The 16,157-nt window shown below is 50.8% G+C and overlaps 1 protein-coding gene and 1 pseudogene across 1 annotated transcript; one reads left to right on the plus strand and one right to left on the minus strand.

The window, feature by feature from the left end:
- Positions 1 to 1,594: 1,594 nt before the first annotated feature.
- Positions 1,595 to 1,952, minus strand: LOC143437458 (large ribosomal subunit protein eL27 pseudogene; annotated as a pseudogene).
- Positions 1,953 to 10,239: 8,287 nt separating this feature from the next.
- Myl2 (myosin light chain 2) lies at positions 10,240 to 16,059 on the plus strand. Its single transcript, XM_076922752.1, has 7 exons — positions 10,240 to 10,375; positions 11,083 to 11,172; positions 12,074 to 12,149; positions 13,262 to 13,366; positions 14,347 to 14,425; positions 14,510 to 14,558; positions 15,837 to 16,059. The coding sequence occupies exons 1-7, from the start codon at positions 10,373 to 10,375 to the stop codon at positions 15,933 to 15,935; spliced, it is 501 nt and encodes a 166-aa protein (XP_076778867.1). The 5' UTR covers positions 10,240 to 10,372; the 3' UTR covers positions 15,936 to 16,059.
- Positions 16,060 to 16,157: the final 98 nt, after the last annotated feature.

The following is a 16,157-nucleotide window of genomic DNA, read 5'->3' on the forward strand; positions in this document are numbered from 1 at the left end:
ATGGAAGAATGGGAGGAGGGGGTGATTTGCCTTGGAGGACTCAGATCCATTATCCAATCTCTGGCTCCCAGAAGCCTCAGCTACTGATGAGCCAGCTGCCATGGCCAAGGCGGTGGAGACAAATTACAGCAATCCCCTCCACCGTCCCTCTCCCCCGACTCCACACTCCCCTAAGCAGCACAGAGCCTGGTGCAATGCAGAGCCTGGTGCAGTGCTCCCCCTGCCGGTTGGCCGTGGAACTGCCTCTGGAGATAGGAATTTTCTAGGCGGGAGGCGGCATAGCTTCTTGCCTGTAGTACCTGGGTCAGAGACCTCCCGGAGCTGGGGATGGGCCTTTCTCAGAGACAGATCTTACCTACCTTAAGAAACTTCATCTGACATTCAAGTCCAACTCCTCCGGGATCTTTCTGGAAATTCTCTGGTTTCCCACAGGTCTTTCAAGCTTTACATTCTGTCGCTGTGATAAACATCTCATGACTAAAAGGTAACATGAGGAGGAGAGGACGAACTCTGGCTTCCGGGTTAGTCTGTTATTGCTGGAAGCCAGGCGGGAGCTCGAGAGACAAGCAATGGAGGAAGCTGTGTACTGCCTTGCTCTCCGTGGCTTGCTTAACTTTTTAATAAGCCACAGTGGGCTACTCCACACCAATCAGCAACCAAGAAAATACCCCACAGATGTGATCACAGGCCGATCCAATGGGGCAATTCTTCTTCAGGGGAGTGCCTCTTCCCACATGAGCCAAGTTGACAACCTGTTGCAGAATATTTGGTCACGCTGTGAACCCCAAGATTGGGTTGTTTACTGGAACAACCTGTTTCTAGTTGTGGTGTGGCTCAGCCTTAGCACACACCTTCAATCCCTCCGACTAGAATACGGACATGCTTGTGTATGCACCTTTGATCCCAAACAATGAAGGTAAAGTTAGTTTGTGGAAGGAAGCAGTCATGAGAATGATGTCTAATTGAGTGGCAGACAAAGTGACGAATCAGAGCAAGATTTGACAGAATAGGATCTGCCCAGCTCTCAGGAGAAGAGAGAAGAAAGAGAAGCCACTCTCCTGAGGCAGTTTTACCAGAAGAGTTTTACAGAGACAGGCTGAAGAGAGAACAAGCTAGACACAAGTAAAGACAGAACAAGCCACAGAATTAGGAGCTAGAAGACTAGAATGGATTGCCAGAGTTAGAGACAAGCAAAGCAAAAAGCCAGGGGCAGAGAGAGAAGCCAGATCTAGTCAGTCAGCTTGGAGAGGAGTCTGAGCGAGAACAGCTGAGTTGAATCAGCCAGCCAGAGTTCAGAAAAAAACTAGAAAGGGTGAGCTTATTCAGTAGTAAGTCTCAGAAGCTGAAAATATTCTAGGCCTAGATAAGATTTTACAGAGGCTAGAAGCTTCCAGAACTAGGCCTAGGAGGCACTAAGCCTCCAAGATAACAATTACTACAGGAGAAAAAAAAAATGTCACTTTTACAACAACCAAAGATTAGCCTCTGAACAGGACACCTCCACCTAAACCTCCCCATAAAATCACAATCTCAAACCTAGTTCTTAACCATTTTTTATAGCAAAATATACCTTAAGCTGAAACTTCTAGAAGGCCTACTTGCTCCTGCCTGACCTGTGTTGCTTCCCAAACTTGACATTGGTCTCCTGCCTGGCCTTGTGTTTCAGAGCTGGGTCTCTAAGGACATCCTTGTTGACTATGGAATGTCCAGAGAGTGCCCTGTGGACATGAGGTGATCGTAGTCATACACGGTCACAAGGGACTTGACCTTTGACCTCTTGGCGGTCGTCTTCTTGCCCACAGCTCTGACTTTACAAGGATGGAGGCTGACTCCAGCCACCAGAGCATGGCTACATGATCGGCCTGAAGAGCCATATTGTTCATGATGTCGCCTTTGCATCCCGAGTGGCGTCCAGCCAGGACCAGCGTCACTTTGCCAAGTGTCATAGACTTGCCCACTTGGACACAAGCAGCAGGCAGCCAGCAGAAGGCAGGAAGGACTCTTCCGCTCTTATCCAGACTTAAGCAAGCCCGGCTTCGGAGGGTTCCAGGGATTTAGATTTTTCTAGATTTCTAGGTGCTGGGGGTGGGGGTGGGGCACGCCAATGAAAACATACACAACTCTCTCAACACTCCTGGAGTTCTGGTGGGAGATGGGTACTTGCGGAAATTAAGTCAAATCCCAAATTCGGAACAACGGCGAATGCCGAGAGGAAGAGGGGAAGTCGTGAAAACGACAGATAGTGGCTGTGTGTCACCCAGGGGACAGGGGAGGCTTGGCTGTGCCCCACAGGACACCTGCAGAGTTACTAAGAGCTTGAGTTTTGATGGCGGCATAGGGGATAACGCTATAGAGTTGGTGACATGAGGCAGGGGGAGGGGGAGTCTTGTCACTTAAGAGTGAACACAAGGACTCGGCTGTCACCCAACACCACATAGCCAGCCCCAGGACCAGGTTCATGATGTCAGAGGCACCGACAGAGCCAATGTCGTGCTAGCCACTGATTCTTTACTCCCTGGGGATGGTTGACAGCATCTGGGGCCATTTCAGTCGTGGCCATGTGACAAAGAGAAGCTGCTCCTGGAAGCAGCTGAGTGGGGGGGCACAAAGGATGAGTGGCCCTCATCCTGCTGGAGTGGCTCCCCTCCGAGCCAGGAGACGCTGTCCCTGAGTGTCTACAGAGCTGAGGCCACCAGTTCCCAGGCTCAGAGCCCCCACACAGTGTTGGCTGAAGACATGCTGAAAGGCCTTTCACCCCGTGACCCCAGGTCGCATGACTGAAGAGCTAAGCATGGCCTTTATATAGATCACAGGGCTTGGAAACCCTCTGGGCTGTCATGATTCCAAGTTCCTCAGCAAAGGGGCTGCAGACAGGTCGGGCCACAGCTGTCACTGGCATCCTGGTCTCACACAGAGTACAATGCCCTGGTATGTCAGGCACGCTGTGACAGCTGCCCGAGGGCATCTGAAGGGCACTGTTAAAAAGAGGACCTCCTGAGATTGTCTCCCCAGCCAGCCGGGCAGCCCAGGCTGAAAACGCAGTGGGAGAAAAGGGGACCAACAATGTCTGGCTCCCAAGGGGGATCTCTGCTCCAGGGTGGGGGACAGTGGGGACAATTGGATCCCAAGACAAAAGGAAGTACACAGAGTGAAACTCTGACAACCTAAGCCAAATCCAGTGTTGCCCAAGGCAGAGACTCTGGCTATGGGACGACAGAAAGACTCCTCTCTGACACTCAGTTTTTTTATCTGAGAAATGGACCCTATATAAACATCTGCCTATGGTGTGGTTTGGGATGACATAGATGGGAGGAGTTTGGGCAGTGCCTGGCATGCCCTGGGAGGCAGGCAAGCCGGTGACAAGTGCTTGGTGTCGCTGGAGCCTCAGTGCAGGAAGATCACTGCGGAGGCTGGAGATGGTGCAATGTGAAACCCTTGTCCACTTCTGAGGGCCCCAGCACAAGCCAAACGGACATGTCCATCTGAACTCAGAGCTCAGAGCATCTGCCCTTAAAGAGTTGAGTGTCCGCACGCAGCCTGGAGTGGGGAAGTGGGGCCAGGAAGGCCGAAGACAGTAATCTCAGTATCTCTGTACTCTGATCCCCACGATGTGTGTCTGTCTGTCTGTCCTCCCATGCCTGGATCTGTGCATGTCACCTGCAGCTACAGCACACAGTAAGTACACATCAGAGCAACAGCATCCTAAGACCAGAGCTACTGGCTTGTCGTGGAGTAAAGAAATCAAGTCATCTATCCAGGGCTCCCCAGGAAAGCTGACCTGGAACCCCAGTGTTCAATGACTGTAGCAGTCTAGTAGGTTAATTGCTAAGTGATCTTAACTGGAGGGGAGAGTAGTCATCAGAGCGGGGCAGAGCTGGGATACGTGTGTGTGAAGTGGGGGGTAGGATGGCAAGAGAGGGGAGACCCCAATGTGATTGGGAGCTACTGATGTAGGCTAGACCTGGGGAAGGATGAGAGGGGACTGTGTTCACAAGGTATCCTAGGGAAAGAAGAGAAAGTCACTCTGCCAAGGCGGAATCAAGAGAGCAGGAGCTTTGGGTCTGGAGATCTAAGAGAGTAAGAGAGGTACAAAAGATAAGGGGTTGAGACAATGAAGACAAGAAGAAACTCACACTGCAGCACTTCTAGGTCCAGCCAGTGCTGGGTGTAAGAGCTGACCTGTCTCAACACAGCTGTACCGAGGAACATTCTGGAATGTGCCCATCTATGAAATACAGAGCCTCCACTCAGCACTCCCAGAAAGAGGTCTACCTCCCCTGATCCCCTCTGGCCAGCTGGAGTAGCTGCCACTCCCAGGGGCAGCTGTCACCAACACCTTCAGCATCTTGACAGGAGGAGATACGTTATCCTTGGTGACGGCAGCCATCAGTCACACTCTGATGGCAGCATCAGAGGATGGCAGCACCTTCAACAGAGACATGGATTCCATCACTCTCCTTAAAGGGCCCAGCACCCAAGGCAGACTGGTCATGGTAAGGCCACCTCCAGAAGAGACCAGCGAGCCATGGCAGGGGCCTCGCCTCACCTGGTTCTCCCTTTCAGAGAACCTAGACCAGCCTTTGCTCTCCTGATGCTCACTTGGGGTTTGTGGGCTCTGCTGAGGAGTTTCAAACCCAGCCATGTAGGTCCGGGGCAAAGGGCCTCGCTCCTGACAGCTGAGCCACTCACAGTCATTCTGCAGTTGGCATGAGAAAGGCAACTGCAGAGAATATGAGTTCAAACTCTCCCCAAGCTGGGCACAGTGGTCCGGGTCTGTGATCCCAGCACCCACTTGGGGAGGTTGAGGAAGGAAGATCACAAGTGTAAGGCTAACCTGGGCTACATAATGAGGATCTATCTCAAACAGATGGATAAAAGGCTTAAAACAAACCAGGTAGTGGTAGCATACACCTTTAATCTGACACTTGGGAGGCAGAGGCACATGGATCTCTCTGAGTTTGAGGCCAGCCTGGACTACAGAATTCCAGGACAGCCAGTGCCACACACAGATTAAAATAAAGGCATAAAATATCTCTGCCCCCCTAGGTCCCCAAGTTGCTCACAATTTATCCCAAATTCTACTTTAACAGAAACCCTGTTTCAAACTTTTCTTTTTTAAGGTTTATTTTAGTGTTTTTAATTACGTATGTATGTCTCTGTGTGGATATGCCCATGAGAGTGCATGTACCCTGGGAGACCAGAAGGGGGTGACAAATCCCAGCAGCTACAGATACAGGTAGTTCTGAGCCTCCTGGCCTGGGTGCTGGGACTCAAACTCCTCGATTCCTCTGGAAGAGCAGAGTTCTCTTAACACCCAAGCCCTCTCTTCAGCACTTAATGTTTGTTTGTTTGTTTGTTTATTTGTTTGTTTGTTTTTGCCAAAGTTAGGAGCTCCAACCCCAGTCTTTTCTCTCCTGCCCTCATGGCTTCTGACATCTCTGACTCTGCTGGGGACTGACTCTTAACTTTAGAAATGCAACTGTTACTTTAACAGGCCCCCAGCAGTGCCGAGCTGCCATCCAGGGGCCCGAGGCCAGTAGAACATGTACCCTCCTTCCACAGCCATCTTCAGAAAACACTGTGAGTTCCGGTAAAGGTATCAGGCCCAGGTTCACATGGAGGCCTTGACTTCGAGTCTCCGTAGTGCCCATATCCTGTGCAGACAAAGGACCCTCCACTTCCAAGCTTGCCCCACCTGATCAGACCACTCTCCAGACCTGGGGGAAACAGGAGTCACCAAATCAACACCCACAAAGTAATCACAAATGTCAATATTGCCAGAGCACACACAATATAGCCTCTGAATTTGTCCTCATGACAACCCTGGGGGTTACATAGTTATCATGCCCATTCTACAGATTAAAATACTGAGGCTGAAAGCAAAAACCTACCTGATGTCACACTGCTGCTCAGTCCCCAAGCAAGGAGAATCAAAAGTGAATGTTCCTACAGGCTCCAGTCTGGCAGATGACAAATGCTCGTCATATTTGTATCCATGGTCTGAAGTCCTCTGTCTTCATCTCCTTAGAACTCCAGATATTCCCCAAATAGCTGAGTCACTTCACCTGGCCCCAGCTTTCTGCCCAGGACTATGTCAGACATCTTCAGGATTCCTCAAACTTGTTCTGAGTATGAGAATTTCTGCCGGGCAGTGGTGGCGCACGCCTTTAATCCCAGCACTTGGGAGGCAGAGGCAGGTGGATTTCTGAGTTCGAGGCCAGCCTGGTCTACAGAGTGAGTTCCAGGACAGCCAGGACTACACAGAGAAACGCTGTCTCAAAAAAGAGAGAGGAGAGAGAGAGAGAGAGAGAGAGAGAGAGAGAGAGAGAGAGAGAGAGAATTTCTTCAGCTCCAGGGGCTGTTTCCTCTCTGCAGACAGCCCCCATATGACACACGCTGACTCCCCACAACCAGAACCATCATGTCTGCCCATCCTTCCATGCCAAAGAAACATTTTTTTTTTCAGTCTGGGATTGATGCTGGAACCACTGGGCCCTGTAACCCACTTTTCCACCTCTAGTGCAGATGTCAGGACTTAAGGCTCTGTCTGCTCACTTCTGGATTACACTTGATTTCTCTGGGTTTGGTATTTGGGGTTTTGGTTTGGTTTGTTTCTTTGCTTGCTTAGAGGAACAGTCAGTGCTTAGGCTTTTAAAAGCAAAGGCATTCAGTGGGTCAACCCAGCACTCAGGAGATCAGGAGAATCAGGATTCAAGGTCATCCTTTGCTACACAACTGGTTCAGGGCCAGCCTGGGCTACATGAGACCCGATCTAAAACAAAATAAATAAATAATAAACAAACAAACGACAACAAAAATAAAAATAATTGGTATTTCCTCTCTGTATATTATACTGTAGACAGTCAGGGATACAACCTTTAGAGTCTCAAAGTTCATCTCCACTGAGTTGATTATTGTTGTTACTATAACACAATACCAGAGTCTGGTTCGCTTACAAATACAAGAGATTTATTTCATTAAAGGCTAGAGGCTGCTGAGAGCAAAGGGTTTAGAACTTTTTTTTCCTCTTCTTACTGAGTCATTAATCCCATCTGGGGCGGGACAAGGGGGATCCTCATGACCCCACCGACCTCCTTCATCTCTCCTAGACCTCACTTCCTATCAATACCAAACCCAGGAGCTTCAGAGAGACACATGTAAACCCCACTACCCCCTGACTCCTGGTGTACACTGGATCCTGCACACAGTAGGGCTCCAATAAATACTTAAAGTCCTTAGAATGAGGGTAAAATCATTTTTGTGTTTACAAATATGACCCACATTTTCCTCTCTCCTCATCTCTTAAAATTGTCAGAGAGTAATTTCTCTGTGTGTGTGCACACATGCATGTGTGACATGTGCACGTTCATATGGTGTGCATGTGTGTCAGTGTGTGAATGTGATAGGCACATGTGTTTGTGTGTGCATACATGTGATGTGCGTGTGTGTGTGTGTGTGTGTGTGTGCATGTGATGTGTGTGTGTGTATGTGCTCACATGCAAATGGGTTCAGGTACCTGTTACATGGACCTGTATATGTACATAGAGACCAGAGGTCAACCTCAAGTGTCATTTTTCAAAAGCTATTTTTTTTTTTTTAAGATTTGTTTATGTATATGAGTACACTGTTGCTGTCTCAGACACACCAGAAGAGGGCATCAGATGCCATTACAGATGGTTGTGAGCCACCATGTGGGTGCTGGGAATTGAACTCAGGACCTTTGGAAGAGCAGTCAGTGCTCTTAGCCACTGAGCCATCTCTCCAGCCCCCATTTTATTTCTTGAGACAAGGCCTCTCACTGGACTTGCTGTTTTTAGACTACACTTGCTGGCCAGCAAGTCAGAGAAACTGAAAGAAACTAAGAGAGACGTCTGTCTCCATCTTTCCAGCGACAGGCTTTCAGACCCACACGGCCCAGCTTTGATGCAGGTCTGGGTTTTGAGGGGTAGAAATCAGGACCTCATGCTGAGCCATCTCCCCAACTCCTGGATGTAATTTATACATAATCTGGCCTTTGTTTGTTTGTTTGGTTGGTTGGTTGGTTTTTGGTGTGTACTATTCTGTGCATTTAAACACACTTAAGCTTTCTTTTTGGTGACTTCCTGTGAGGGACACTGCACAGCCAGAAAGGCCAGGCAGAGGCTTCACTGATGCGGATGTAAGCCCAGGAATGCTGGCAGCTGCCAGGAGCTGGAAGGGGCAAAGGAAAGGATTGTCTCCACATCCACAGCGGACACAGATCTCTGTCCGATTTCTATTTCTGACCACCAGCTCTGCCAGGTAGCAAGCTTGGCCGCTCTGACCCGCCGGGTTTACCGTTGTATTTTTGTAACGGCATGGGAAAGAGATCCACTGGCTTTGTTCTCAATTGTTCTGGAAGCTCTGATGGTTCCACTCCAGGCTCCTGAGTCTCTGCTTAGTGGTACTCGGAAAGTTCTAGGCTGCAGAAATCTCACAAGCGCAAGAGCTTGGAGTCACAGGATGGGTGTCCGCTAAGGGCCTAGGGACAGAGCATTGTCAGCCCTTGGGTTTTTACACCAAATGTTTCCTACACAACAACATAAACCAGTTCCTCACGCAGCACAGTGGGCCGGTGGACCGTGTGGACAGGTCACCTCTGTGGGCCTAGACTCATGGTAACCTCTAACCTCAATCTCCAGCCTCCCACAACCATTGTGAGTCACCTCAGTTCTCAGCCACCACACCGGACTTGGCAAGTCACATATGCCTCAACACAATCTTCAGAAGCCAGGGGAATGGGGTTTTGTTTAGTTGGTTGGTTGGTTTTTTGTTTTGTTTTGTTTTATTGACAGTTGTGTAGCCTAGGCTAGCTTTGAACTCACTGTGTAGCCAAGGATGACCATGCACTCCCGATCCTCCCGCCTCAGTGTCCTGGGTGTTGGGATAACAGGTATGTGTCACCTCTCTTCCTCTAATAGTAGCCAATGTGGCCACATGTTTGTGCCCCACAGATTGAGACCATCTTGACCTGAGGAAGAAATGAGTAACGGTCACCTCCTGAAGGCTGCCTGGATCTCAGCTTTGTCATCCCAACACTCAAGAGGAGCGGGGGACCAGACATCCAAAGTCAGCCCCAGCTACATAATGAGTTCAAAGCCAGCCTGGGCTACATGAGACCCTGTCTTGAAAAATGGAGGAATTAACTCTGTTTCCTTTTTTTGTATTTGTATTTGTCATCGGTGAGGCTATCCTCAGCTATGTATCAAGTTCAAGGCCAGCCTGGGCTACATGAGACCCTGCCTCAAAAAGAAAAGGAGTTGGTGTAATGACATACTCTGGTCCTCCTAGCACTTGGGAGACAGAGGCTACCCCACCACTATCTCCAGCAGAACTCTGTTTCCTTTTTTTGTATTTGTATTTGTCATCGGTGAGGCTATCCTCAGCTATGTATCAAGTTCAAGGCCAGCCTGGGCTACATGAGACCCTGCCTCAAAAAGAAAAGGAGTTGGTGTAATGACATACTCTGGTCCTCCTAGCACTTGGGAGACAGAGGCTACCCCACCACTATCTCCAGCAGCTGGCCTACCTCCCTCAACCTCGTTTTTTTCATATCTGAGATGGGGACCCAGATGCTAAGGTGACCCTGCTCCCATGGGGTGGCTGGAGACTTGAGAATGAAGCCTTTATCTTTTCTCCAGTCAGTCAGCAAGTGGCAGCTGCCAAGGTTTGGTGTTCAAGGTAGGATATGGGACAGGGAGAGGCAATCGAGAAGAGTCCACCCTCGGGAGCTGGCTGTCCCTGTGTGGCTCGGTGGGGACACAAGGCTGAGAAGCAGAGGCAGGGGACAAGGGAGGGTGACATTTGAGCAAAGATGGGAGTGTGCCAGAGGCTGCCCAAGATGCAAAGGTGCAAAGGCCCTGAGGCGAAAGGGTGTCTGGATGCAAAACCAAAGCTCAGGCTTCCTCCTCCTTCCCCTCTTCCTCCTCCTTCCCCTCCTCTTCTTCCTCTATCTCCTCTTCCTCTTCTTCCTCCTCCTCTCCCTCCTCCTTTCCCTCCTCCTTCTCCTCCCCCCCACACCTTCTGGGTTATTACTCTCCCCCATTAGACAATGGCGGGGCAGAGTGCACACAGCATCGTTCCTGGGCCAGGCCCCAGCCACTGTCTCTTTAACCTTGAAGGCATTTTTGGGTCTCACGTGTCCACCCAGGCAGTGGCCGTCTTTGAGCGGCTCTTACTTCAGAAGAACGGCATGGGGTGGGGGGGCTTAGGTGGCCTCCGCCTCACCTACAACTGCCAAAAGTGGTCATGGGGTTATTTTTAACCCCAGGGAAGAGGTATTTATTGTTCCACAGCAGGGGCAGGCCAGCAGGCTCCTTGAATTCTCCAGAGGCAGCAGCCAGCCTCAGACACCATGGTGAGTAGTCAGTGGACCCTTGAGGAAAGATGCAGGGTGGGCAGCAGAGAGACAACCCCCCCAAGTCAAGGACCCCATGGAGGAGGAAGGATGCTCTCTTAAGAGCCCCCTATCCCTGGATGGACAAGCACTTTGTGCCTTCAGAAGGACCCCAATCAGCTTCCCTAAGGAGCCGCAAACAGCAGCTTCCCAAGAACTTGCAAAAATCAAGGAAAAATGGGTTTGGGCAGGGGTCAGGGGGTGCCTGCTTCCTGACCTCAAGAAATCAGTCACTCCCAGATCCTGCCCAATGAGACAGAGCTTTCAAGGATAAAATTGTAATTTTCCCCCCATTCAGGGAGCCAAGAAGAGATTTTCTGGCTCTATCTTTTGAAGTTGAAAATGCAAAAAGTTCTTCTCTCTTGAAATATTTGTGTCTGCCTTCCAGAACTGGTAGCCCCCAGCTGCTAGTTAAAGAGAGACAGTGGCTAGGGGCACAGAGTGTATGCATTTCTGAGGCTGTGTGACCTAGAAAAGTGACTCACCCTCTCTGAGCCTCCAGTACCTCTGTCTCCTTGGTGGAGCAGAGGAGAGCATTAGGCAATGTTTGAATGTTTGAATGTCTCTCGTGTTGTCTGGGCACCAGAGACACACTCCCCAGGTGACAGGGCCTAGCCCAGGTCCTGATGCAAAGGCTCAGCAAGGTCTAATGGCCGTTCCCTCCCCAGGCTCCCAAGAAAGCCAAGAAACGGCTAGAGGGCGGGAGCTCCAACGTGTTCTCCATGTTTGAGCAGACCCAGATCCAGGAGTTCAAAGAGGTGAGTGTGGCAGGGTCCCCCTCCCCCGACATAAGGACACCCAACCATGGAAACGATCGGCATACCCAAACCGTGTGTGAACGCCCAAAGAAACACTTGGTCATAGTGACTTCTGTGGATTTTCCATGAAAGCACGCCCCTTATTGAAATGCAGGGATTTTTTCCAGGAAAAGCACAGAACGGCATAGCTCTGGGTGGCCACTGTCACCCACTGGTGATCTCTGCTCAGGGGTGTCCCACTACCACTTTGGTTGTCCTTGTTGAGAGAGCCTCAGTCCCTCCCGTGCATAGGGGTGGAGGGCAGGCAAAAAGATGAACCACAGAGGAAGAAAAGAGAGATTAGGAAGAATGGCGGGACCAAGTCCAGCCTCTGGCTCCTATGACCCTTCCCGATTCTTCTTTCTTGCCTCAGTTCCTGGTGCGCTGGGCTGGGCAGCTTGGCATCCATCCATGTCCATCGCTGTTGTGTCCCTGTGTATTAGCCACGGAGAATTCCCTGTCCACCCACCAAAGCGGGAAGGTCATGGCAGCCTCAGGCAACTGAGTATGGTTCTACCTGTTGCCCTCAACAGTGGGGCTGTGCCTTACAGCAGGTGCCTAACTAAGGTGGCAAAATAGAGCCATTGGCTACGGCCAAGAAGGACAGGCTCAGAGTCCTGTCCCCGCAGCATTGTGTGGCCCTCCCTCTGACCTGGCCCTTGGGGGAAGGGGCAGACAGCTGCAGTCGCAGAGGCACATGTAGGCAGGTTCTAAGAGGGTAACCTCCGTCCCTGCTAACTCAAAAGGCAGGAAGACCACCTCCTGCAGGTCACCAGGTTTTACTCGTGCCATGTCCCCTCCCCTCCCCAGCTGAACCTCTTGTCCCTGCCCTGTCTCCGCTGAGCAGTGACCCTCCCCACAGGCCTTCACGATCATGGACCAGAACAGAGACGGCTTCATTGACAAGAATGACCTAAGGGACACATTTGCTGCTCTAGGTATGTGGCACTGACCACTACCCCATACCAGGGAAGGGGGTGGAGGGTGGGGTGTGGGCATCAAAGGAGGCCAAGAGCCCATCTGTCATCTGCCAAAGTGGCTCAGCTGCCACCAGCCCTTTGGAACAACTTCAATGGCCTTTATAACCTTTCTCCGTTCCTTTCAATCCAGGGGAGGGGGCAGGAGAGAATTTTTTTTTTAAACACATTCCTGGCTCATAAATAGAAAATTCAAATTACTAGGAAAAGAAAAAGGGAGAAAACAGAATTACCCAGAATGCTACACTCCAGTCAACACTTTGGTCTCCATCTTTGAAATCCTTCCAGATCGCTGCCTTGCAAGTTATTGGGGTCATCCCATCTGGGACTTAGGTTTATTTAACATCTCAGCAGTGTGAGCCTGGCTTCCAGCACCACCTGCTCCTATCCTCGGGACTCAGAGCCGCCACGGACAGCTCTGCGGGTTGTTCACCTCTGTGACTAATACAGCTCCTCGTTTTAAAAACACAGTCTTTCTTGAGAAGGAAGGGATCAGCTCTGTCTAGTTTGTGCTGTGGAAGGAGAGAAAGCAGGGATGGGATGCTGTGGAGCCGTGGGCGGCAGCAGGCCTGACAGAAAGAGATCCCTCGGAGACAAGGGATGAGCTCTCTGCCTGCACGGCTCACAGGTCCGTCTAAGAACGGCACTACAACAGAAGCTTTTCTTACTTGTGTTAAAAGTTTCAGGCCTGAAGACACTTTCTTTGATGTGCTCAGGTCTCATGTAGCCCAGGCTAGCCTCAACTTCCAAATATGTAGCCCAGGATAACCTTGCACTTCTGATCCTCTCCAGTGCGGGGATTATAGACAGTCACCACCACATCTGGCTAGAAAACACTGCTGGGAACATCTGTCCTGGGTCTGTCTCTGTCTCTCTGTCTCTGTCTCTCTGTCTCTGTCTCTGTCTCTGTCTCTGTCTCTGTCTCTCTCTCTCTCTCTCTCTCACACACACACACACACACACACACACATACACACACACACACTGTCCCTGATGGTTACCAGCTTCCTAGAAGCGGGATCAAGGGCGGCAGCTGCCCGCTCCCGGCTCTGAGTCTCTGTGTCTCCCACCAGGACGCGTGAACGTGAAAAGTGAAGAGATCGATGAAATGATCAAAGAGGCTCCGGGTCCAATTAACTTCACTGTGTTCCTCACGATGTTTGGGGAGAAACTTAAAGGTGAGCTTGCGTGTGTGTGTGTGTGTGTGTGTGTGAGAGAGAGAGAGAGAGAGAGAGAGAGAGAGAGAGTTAGTTCACTGCTGGTCATGAATTAAGCCCTAGAAGAGACATAGGCAAGAGGTGGGTAGTTCACATTGAACAAGGACCATTGAAAACTAGCATGGGAGAGATAGAGAGACAGCTCAGTGGGTAAGAACACTGGCCACTCTTCCAAAGGTCCCGGGTTCAATTCCTAGCACCTACATGGACACCAGACACACATTTAGTACAAAGACAAACATGCAGGTAAAAGACCCCCACACACAGAGCAGAAAAATAGTATAAAAGAAATCAGAGCAGTTGCTTCAGCTGGGGGTGGGGCTGTGGCTGTTCCAGCAGGGCATGCTCCTCTAGCAGGCGGTGCTGCTCCAGCAGGGGGCACTGCCCCATCAAGGGGCGCTACTTCAGCATGGGGTCCTGCTCCAGCAGAGACCTGCTCCCACTTCTCTACCTAGTCCTAGGCTAATGCACTCCAGGTGCTGACGCATTTAAAGCATCTGAGGAGCTGGCTCTACTGTGACCCACAAGTCTGGGTGAGTTCAGAGACAGAAAGCCAACTTGCTTGAAGCTCCTCCCCACAAACCACAAAGTCCCGGAGTGAGGCAGGCCTCTCTTGCATTGGACTTCCTGTTGGCTCCTCAGCCTTCTCTTTAAGATTTAATTTCTATTATGTGCATACGTGTGTGCACAGCATATGCGTGCAGTGCCCGTGAAGGGCAGAGAAGGCGACATTACTGGGAGCTGCCATGTGAGTATTGGTCCTTTGCAAGAACAGCAAGCCCTCTTATTGAGCTAACTCTCAGCCCTCTTTCAAAATCCAGGTCTCGCTCTGAGGGAAGCAGCCTTGCCCAGGCCCCTCTGGTCAGGGGGACCTGGGTCCACTTCCTGTGGCCCCAGCAATTCCAGTCCCAGTAGACAGGTGGGCCTATCTTCTCTTGCAGGGGCTGACCCCGAGGAGACCATTCTCAACGCGTTCAAGGTGTTTGATCCTGAAGGCAAAGGATCACTGAAGGCTGACTAGTGAGTGGGGTTCTGAGGGAGAGGGGTCCCCACTTTCCATCCCCCAACATATGTCACCAGCGCCTGCTCTCTCCTTTCCTACAGTGTCCGGGAGATGCTGACCACACAAGCAGAGAGGTTCTCCAAAGAGGAGGTACAGGTTTCCCCAGTGTTCCCACCGCCCAGCCCCTTTACAGATGCTCTGTCTTGCTCTACCACACATCCACCCACGAGCACCAGCTATCAACCCCTCACTCATGGGACTTTAGACTTGAATTTCACTGTACCTCAGTCTCCCTGTCTGTCAAGGTGGGATCAGGACATCCACTGCCACATGTCACGAGGCTTGACGGCCCTCACAGTACACACTGCCACCACAGGGCCGGGACACGGTGTCTTTTGCTGGTTACACATTCAAGCCAGCTAGGTCTCATGACTCAAGCCTGCCAATCCTATAGACTAGAGAAGCTAAGACAGGAGGATTGCAGGTCTAAAGCCACACAGGCTACGGAGTGAGTTCAAGGCCAACCTGGGAAACTTGGTAAGTCCCGTCACAAAATAAAAACGTAACAAGCCAGGGGCTGTAGCCCAGAGCTAGAACACTCGCCTGACATGCACGCAACCCTGGATTCAATCCCCATCACTGCAACATAAAGAGGGGAGAGGAAAGTTGGGGGAGGAAGAGTAACCATTCAAAACCATTTGCCTTTTTAAGACAGGGTCTCACTGCACAGCCCTGACTGGCCTGAAACTCGTGCTAGGATCACAAATACCATTATGCCTGCTTCTTCCAACAAGGTTTCTCTGTGTCCTGGCTATCCTGGAACTCACTCTGTAGACCAGGCTAGACTCAAACTCACAGAGATCCGCCTGCCTCCACCTCTAAAGTGCTGTGATTAAAGGTGTACACCGCCACACCCAGCTTCATCCAAAACATTTAGATATAAACATTGCATATAAAATAAGCTACCTTGCTATCTAGTTTCCCTCCAAAAATATGACCTCTCTGGCCATTAGACCACAACCGGTCATATGACTGCACTCAGCCATAGTCCCCACCAGGCCCCTTCGCACCTAAGCATGGCCTGCCTAACAGCTTCCTCTACAGCTGCATCTCCGATTTCCCCTACTGTGCATCTGGGGGTTGTGAGGCAGTCTAGGGGATACCAGATCACCCTGGTGAGTAAAGGTAGGGACAGTAAAGATACAAGAGTATGTGGACACAGAAGCTGAGCCAGGACAGTAGCCTGGGCTTAGTTCTCAGGGAGAGGTAACTTTTGGGCCTGCTGACTTCCTTCCTTCCTCAAGTCCTGGTGACAGCAGTCACAGGGATAGGCCTGGCTTGGGGCACTAGCATCCTTCCCATGATTTCAGGCCTACCCTGCCCCCTTAAATTCTGAGCACCTCTGTACCCTGTAATTCTTGCTCGCAGATCGACCAGATGTTCGCAGCCTTCCCCCCTGACGTCACCGGCAATCTTGACTATAAGAATTTGGTCCACATCATCACCCATGGAGAAGAGAAAGACTGAGCCCTGAACCACAGCCTCAGGCGGCCTACGGTGCTCTCTCTCCATCTCCAGCCCCTGCTGCCCCAGCTTGCAGGTGTGGACCATCCCAGGGCTGTGTGCAAATAAACAGGAAGTCTTTGATCTAGCTGTGGTGACCATTGGCTCACAGGCTCTAAGTCACCAAAGTCACAAAGTATTTGGGTTCTATGAAGGCTGTGGGGATCTCAGTTTGAACAACAAACA

Source organism: Arvicanthis niloticus, chromosome 24, assembly GCF_011762505.2.
Source record: "Arvicanthis niloticus isolate mArvNil1 chromosome 24, mArvNil1.pat.X, whole genome shotgun sequence".
Taxonomy (NCBI): domain Eukaryota; kingdom Metazoa; phylum Chordata; class Mammalia; order Rodentia; family Muridae; genus Arvicanthis; species Arvicanthis niloticus.